The sequence below is a fragment of the Carettochelys insculpta genome, chromosome 10, assembly GCF_033958435.1.
Source record: "Carettochelys insculpta isolate YL-2023 chromosome 10, ASM3395843v1, whole genome shotgun sequence".
NCBI lineage: Eukaryota > Metazoa > Chordata > Testudines > Carettochelyidae > Carettochelys > Carettochelys insculpta.
The window spans coordinates 11,515,730-11,523,597 of NC_134146.1; the positions used below are offsets into that span (position 1 = coordinate 11,515,730).

Consider the following 7,868-nt stretch of genomic DNA (forward strand, 5'->3'; position numbering starts at 1 on the left):
GGGCATGACCTATTACTGAGTAAGATGCTCAGCAGTCCCCTTATTTAAAATGAAATAATGTTCATTAAGGGCTGATCCAAAGCCCATTAAAGTCAATGGAAGTCTTTCCACTGACCTCATGGGGCTTTGGATCAGGATCTAAAACCTATATTCTCTTTTCTTTAGTTGTAAAGGTGAATATGTTTCCTTATTTTCCAGTAATGCTGGAGATATGGCAAATAACACCATTGCAAGTTATGTGGAGCTGTTCCAGATAACCATGTACATTCCCACATTTACCCTGGGATTACTGTTCAACTTTATGGCTTTGTGGTTTGTCTTTCGCAAGATCAAAAAGCTGACAGAATCAATAATCTACCTGGTGTCTCTTACTACTCTGGATACCTTGCTGCTGTTTACCCTTCCTTTTAAAATAATTTCCTATAGCTCCAGAAATGAGTGGCAATTGGGGTCTTCATTCTGCTTATTCCTGGAAAGCCTTTACTTTGTGAACATGTATGGGAGCATTCTCATCTCTGCATGTATATGTGTGGACAGATATATTGCCATTGGACATCCATTCTTAGCTAGTTCCCTGAGATCCAAGAAAAAAGCTGCTATGGTCTGTTCCACCATCTGTTTGGGCGTCTGGGCCGGAACTTCTGTTACTTACCAACTCCATGAGGGTGAGGGTAATACATGCTTTCATGACTTCTCTAATAAAACATGGGAAACCCCAGGCGTGCTCATCACCCTGGAGACTGTGTTTCTTGGTAGCATGATAACAATGATCTTCTGCACAGCTCAGATCATCATATGCTTGAAACGGAGCAGAAAGCCAGATGATCCCCTTACTAACACAAGTAAGCCCATGAAGGTAGTCATAGCAAACCTAGCTACATTTGTTGTCTGTTTTACCCCTTTCCATGTGGCACTCCTCTTGTATTATTTGGTAAAACAAAAGGTCATCACGAGCGATCTTACACAAAGCATTGTCTCTTTTGTTCACATGAGCCTCTGCTGGGCTAACCTCAACTGCTGTCTGGATGCTCTTTGCTATTTTTTTGTCCTTAAGGAGTTTTTGAACTCCCCACCTCAGGAAAGCGAGAGAACAAATAACAGCGGCCAATCCTAGTGCTGAAAGTCTCAATCATTCTGGGAGCAGTGGGGGAAAGCTTTTGGAAAAATGACCACTTCTGGCTAATTTTGAACAGTGTTTCCATTAGATCCTCACTGAACTCTCTCAAACCACCACCCAAAGAACCAAGAAAAATCAACTGACAAACAAAAGTAATTCTAACTAATAGTCATATAAAACTGTACTTGAAAACCCAAATGGGTACTTGAAAGTTTTGCCTGCTGGAGAGCTACTCCAATAGGAAATGGGGACAGGGGTAAATTAATCTAGGTGCTGAATTGAAGACACTCAGGATTGAATGTTTTTGTTTTTAAATACAATGAAGATAAATATCAGAGAGAGAGCTGTGTTAGTCTGTAGCTGCAAAAACAATGAGAAGTCCTGTGGTACCTTACAGACTATCAGATATTTTGGAGTATTAGCTTTTGTGGGCAAAGACCTGCTTCATCAGATGCAATGAAAGCTTATGCTCCAAAATATCTGTTAGTCTATAAGGTGCCACAGGATTTCTCATTGTTTAGGGCTATGTCTACACGTGCCCCAAACTTCGAAATGGCCACGCAAATGGCCATTTCGAAGTTTACTAATGAAGTACTGAAATGCATATTCAGCGCTTCATTAGCATGTGGGCGGCAGCAGCGCTTCGAAATTGACGCGGATTGCCGCCGCGCGGCGCATCCAGACAGGGCTCCTTTTCGAAAGGACCCCGCCTACTTCAAAGTCCCCTTATTCCCATGAGCTCATTCATTAGTAAACTTCGAAATGGCCATTTGCATGGCCATTTCGAAGTTTGGGGCACGTGTAGACACGGCCTTAGTGAAGATAAAACAAAATTCCACTTCCTCTTGTTTATTTTTATTTTATTTTTTGCATCTTTTGTCTTTTGTTTTTTAATATATATATTTCCTATAAATGGTGAAAAATCTTAACCATGAGTGGTGTCTCTTATTTTGTTTATATGTTTTTGTGGGGGTTTAGTGTCAGCAAAGGTTACAGACTGATAGGCCTGGAGCCAGAGACTACTGCCATCCACACAGTGGGATCAGAGCTAGGGCCAGAATCTGTCTGCTTTACTCACATTGACCTAGTTTGCAAATAATCACATTGATTTAAGGGGAACTCGTCAACGACTATAATATTTCTCAGCATGAATGAGGTTGCTGAATCTCACCCTATATTTGTATCCCAAGCTTCATATGAACTTTGTGGACTGAGATTCTTCTGAATCAGCATGTCTTGGTCATGCCCCTTGCTTACTTTACTTTGCTTCACTTTGGCACAGTACTGTGGGCACCTCTTCCCCATACTGCTCAGGTATGCTAATAGAAACATGTGTCCTGCTAGACTGAATCAAGCTGCTGTGTTTTTGTGATATACACATGTGCCTATTTGGACTTGATGGCACCAGCTGCATTTCACATGGGTTGATGACTGAGCAGCAATTTTTTCCGTCTCCTAAAGGTCTGCCTTTCAAAGCCAGACTGTATGTAACAGCCTTCAGTCTCTGCAGACCTGGCCCATATTAATTAGCTTTAGTTAGCGATGACTGCCTGAGATCCCTTCCAGCCCTATGATTCTATATTCAAATGGAGATTTAGAGTATCTGGTATAAGGCTGTTCACTGACGCTGGGTCTGCACTTGCCCCTAACTTCGAAGGGGGCATGTTAATCAGGGCGATGGGAGATTACTAATGAAGTGGTATGGTGAATACACAGCACTTCATTAGGCTAATTTTCCCCTGCGGCAACTTCGAACCGTGGAGTAGCTACATGCACGCTGGGGCTTCAAAGTCTGACACTTTGAAGTTGCTGTGGGGGGAGAATTAGCCTAATGAAGTGTAATCTCCTATCACCCAGATTAACATGCTCCCCTCAAAGTTGGGGACAAGTGTAGACAAACCCTGAGAGTTTCAAAGCCAGCCAGGGGATTTAGACACAATGACCCTTTAAATGAACAGAGTTATATATCTAAATCCCCTAGCCAGTTTAGCAAATCCCAGAACCAGTGTTCATCTCAGTCTGCATCTTGACTCATCAGTTCCCCTACAGAGTCTCCTTTTTATACAGCTCACCGCTGTCTGTTTCACAGCTGGCTATAAGCTAATTTTATTAATAATATCAGAAATGAAAAAGAGAATGAAATGACAAAGACAAGTTTAAAGCAGTGCATGCACCAATATCTGAAAGAAAAATCCATACCAGTCAGAGGTGCAGGGCCAAAATATCCTTAGCCCAAACGGTGTCAACTGGCAACATACACAAACCAGTGGGAAAAAATTCTTTAAGCTCCTGGAAAAGGTTTAGTACAGTATTTCCAAAATATAAACAAACATGCCAGTAAAAAGTCCTCCATACTTTAAAGTTATCTTATCTATTGATTATCTGTCACAAGATAGCAAGCTCATTTCATTGCCCTTTACCACACTATAATCATATTGAGACGATCCAGCTGAGGTGTACAGGAAAGGCCACATTCTGATTTCAGTAAGCCCAGAGTAAATGGGCTAGACTCTCCTATTGCTGACTCTGGTGAGTATGACAAGAGTTTGTGATCTACAGAGATATAAGAGAAAAGAGAATCAGGCCTACCCTGTTGGCAGAATTATTCAGGATTTACAAGATTACAGAAATCACAATGTGGTGCAACAGGTGTAAAACAGACTTCACTCACATCAAACATCTCTCCCTCCCCATGTCGATTATATTCTGTAGGCTAACTACATGAATTCACTTCCTGTTTTCTCTATGTGCACCGTTTTCATTTAGCTTGATTAAACGAATGGCAAAAGTACAAGAGCTACATTGCAAAGAAGGAAGAATTAATGATCACCAATGCCTTTACTTCCTGTGTCAGGAAACAGATTATTTCACTTATAAAAATTCATTGACTGAAATATTTCATTTAGATGGAGCTGTTGAGCTATAATCTTAAAATTTGGTACATTCATACATTGGCTACTGAAAGAAACCCAGCCTGCCAACAGCCTGGTCATGATACATGTATAAGGGGGGAAGATGAATAAACATGTCAGTTTCTTTCATGAACCAGTGACCTTTGCTAAGTAGTCTCCTGCCTGAAGAAATGAAATTCATTTGTTGTCACCAGTTCTATTATTCAGATTTCAACACAATATTTCCATAATGCCCTTATTGAAAAGGTGACTAAAAACTACATAGATTTCAATCCCACTTTTGTTTAGACCTCAAAGGTTACCAGCCTTCTTAAGGATTATTTAGGTATATAGAATAAAAGGCTCCAGCAGCTATGTTGGTAAACGTAAGCACAACCCGACTGGAATCTTAGGGGAGCCATGTGCCACCATCAAGTGGGATCATTTTGCATCTTAATTCATCATGTAGATGTCAAAGGCCAGGTAGTCAAAAGAGTGAAGATTTTATTGCCAAGATTCCAGGTTCCTTTTAGAAACAAATTAAATAATGGCATCGCAAGAAGAAAATGATGCTGATGTTAATGATGTTTTTTTTTTTAATTTCAAGTTAGTCACACAGGACTCACCACACTGAGAGGTAGTATCCTGTTAAGATTGCCTCTATTTTAACAAATACTTAAATCCAGGTATAATGGATTTGATCAATATCCTCTTGGAGCAGGAAACGACAAACCCACTAAGGAAATCAAGCTCAACTACACTGACGTGAACCAAGGCAGCTACATTAATCTGATTTGCACCAACATTACTGAGCTTCAGATCTGGCCTCCAATGTGGACTTCATCTATATTTCAGAAGTTTTTCGTTTTTTGTTGCGAAGAGATTCAGAAACAATTCACTGTAATTGTACTCCTGATTAAAGTGCTTCTGGTAGCAAGAAGATTTTTATTTTTTTTTTATTATTATTTACAGTAACCCTTTGGCTTCTCTGATACCTTCTACAGCAACAATAAAATTGTTAAAATTAGCTTAAGATGACAACCAAAAGATTAACATTTTCCAATTAACTGTAGTTAACATTTAATGTTTGACAAGGTAAGCATGTCTAAGAGATTATATTTATCTGTCCAAGCTGTTTATCTACCTTTCAGGATCATTCTTGTTATTTCCCGAACAATATGATCCTTATTATAAACTAGGAAATAGTCTAGATAGTTCTGCAAAATTAAAAACTCTAGTTCCTCTCTTTTATATAACTGTCAAGCAGTCTAGCAGAACCTTAAAGACTAGCACATTTGTTTAAGAGGTAATGAATGAGCTTTTGTGGGTAAGACCCACTTCCTGAGATTCTGACAGCCTAACACAGCTACTCCTTTCAGTTCATATAACTGTGGCAGCCTAGAGTTGACCAGTGGGTGTGCCATGATGCAAGTGTTGTGTTTGCATTTGACATTCAGATGTGACTTGCATGAGTTACGTGCCATTTCTAAAAAGGCAAATCTTGTTGACATATAGCATAAATTAGACTGTCAGAAAACCCGTCACAGGGGAAAAATCTGCCCACAGCGATAACTGTGTTAACTAAACCAGCCCAGTTGATTTACCTGAAAGCAGGAACTGGTCTATTTATTTTACTTTAATACATCAGGGTGTCTTATTTATGCTTTGGGATAGAAAGAAGAAATGTTTGGCAGAGAAAAATGGCCACACTTCAGTAGAATTGGGGGTTGAAACAAATGTGGTGTTACATATGACTAAATTGTGCTTTTTAAATTTTTTTTTCTCCTTTGCATGGAAAGCTGCAAGGTTATAATTCTGTAACCCAAGTTAATATTTAGCTCAAGAACATGATTCCTTCTTATCCAACCAAGAATTATAATGTGGCCCTATTACTCAAAGAGATAGACATAATTGATACCTACCTTCTGCTTGGTCCGTCTCACACACACCATTTTTCAGATCAAATCTCGTACACTTGAAAAACTCCTGGGAGCAAATTCTGCAGCTTTGCTTATCTGAATAATCCCATTGAAAGATTGTGCTCCTAGATGTGAGAGCTTATGAAATCGTTGATATTGTTTACCTGAATAAATCATGTTTTTTCAGACCTACTGAAACAGCACATGGTGTTATTTTTGGGTTTAGGCAGAGAATGCCAGTGTTATAGAATAGCAGGAAATAGCTGAAGTAAAGAATTCATCATAAGCCTGTAATTGGAAAATTAGTCAAGGAAACTTTCCAACAAATCTTCACCTGGAATGAGAACGACTGGCGAAAATCAGGATTGGTTTGGAAATTATTCACTCCCCAGAACTGGGGCATTGGTTATAAAGAGAATTCAGTCTACAAAACCGAGTTAGGTCAGTATAAAGCAGTGTACACACTCCAGCCTTGCCGCCACCCATGTCGGTACCCTACTACGCTGACAGAATCGGGACCATCCCCACGGATACACAAACACGCAGTTAAACAAGCACCACAAAATTTTGCGCACTGAATTACCCCAAATTTCACGGCAACCATGCAGCAGGGTACCGAGCAAGAGGCTCTGGTCCCCCCACCAGCTGCAGCCCCTGTCCAGGCCCCCGCCCTCCCCCATGGGCTGCACCGAGCTAGAGCACTCAGCGGGAGCAGGACTCAGCCGGCAGCTGCAGAGAAATGGCGGTTTCCCCTTCAGAATGCTGCTCCTCTCCTTCCATCGGTGCGGCTGCTGTGACTCCCCTGGAGTCCTTTGGCCTGCACTCCCGCTGCCTCCCACCTGCTTCCTGGCAGCTGCAGGTGAGCCGCCCTCCCTTGCCTGTGATTGCCACCTCTCCCAACCAGACGCCAACTGTAGCAGTGGCATCTGGTCCGGGAAATTTGGCAGCCATATTCCTGCCCCCACAGCTTCTGCTTCTCTTCGACCCCACCACAGAGCAGCTGCTGCTGTTCCCCCTGAAACGGCTGCTGGGTTGGGTGGGGCCCCAGGACGGGTAGGGGCAGCTCTGGGCACACTAACTCCAGCGCCACAAGAGGCAAAGGGCTCATGTGAGCTGAGTTAGGGCAATGCATCAACCTGTGCAGATACTCTGTTACCCACAGGGCTGCAATGTCACAGCAAACTGGCCTGTCACCCCGGGTGGATGGGGACCTCCAGCTAGAGCCCAGCTGTGCCCCCCCACTCCAGCTGCTCAGAGGGCTGTGCTTGCCCCATTCCCCAGTGCAGAGTCTGGCCTTCCCCCACATCCCAGCTGCTGCCCTATCTCCCCACTCCCAGCTCCAGCCAAGCGGCATCTGCAGAGCTCCTCACTCCCAGTGGGCTTATGGTAGCTGCCCTCAAGCTCCTTACTCCTGCAAGGAAAGGGGAGCCGAGAGTCCTCCTGGCAAAGGAGCTGAGAGCGTGTGAGGCAGTCATGCTCTGAGCAAGGAGCTGCATATGCTCCCAGTCCTGCGCATGGCCCCACTTAAGCCAGTGGAAGCATTCCTGGTGAGGACACGTGCCACCAACAGAAGGAGGGGAGCGTGAACATAAAGCACTACTGCAAATACAGCTGGCCTATACAACGGGGTGTACCAATCCCACAATCAGCCGGGGGGGGGTGGTGGTGATGGAGTGTACTAACCCCACACTGAGCAGGGGGTTAAGAGCCAGGCCTATTGGATAGAAAAGGCTCCACCCCAGAAGCCCTGCTGGGCATGCTCTGGCTTTAGACCAAGTATAAAGGCTGGGGAAGCCAAGCAGTTGGGGCTGGCTAGTAGAGGGCAAGGAGTGCTCACTGAAGCCTGGAAGCTGCTGCTGAAGAAGTGGCCAGAGCTGAGATGGTGGAGCACACCAGGAATGGGGTAGGAAGTAGCCTAGGGTGGGAGAACTAGGAAGGTGC

General features: G+C 43.3%; 1 protein-coding gene across 1 annotated transcript; it reads left to right on the forward strand.

Moving 5' to 3' along the window:
• Positions 1 to 211: 211 nt before the first annotated feature.
• LOC142018641 (G-protein coupled receptor 55-like) lies at positions 212 to 1,114 on the forward strand. Its single transcript, XM_075004600.1, has one exon. It carries the CDS (start codon positions 212 to 214, stop codon positions 1,112 to 1,114), a length of 903 nt encoding a protein of 300 aa, XP_074860701.1.
• The last annotated feature ends 6,754 nt before the right edge of the window (positions 1,115 to 7,868 follow it).

Excerpts from the sequence above, each read along its gene's own strand:
- LOC142018641 (XM_075004600.1), top strand. The coding sequence starts at position 212 with ATGGCAAATAACACCATTGCAAGTTATGTGGAGCTGTTCCAGATAACC.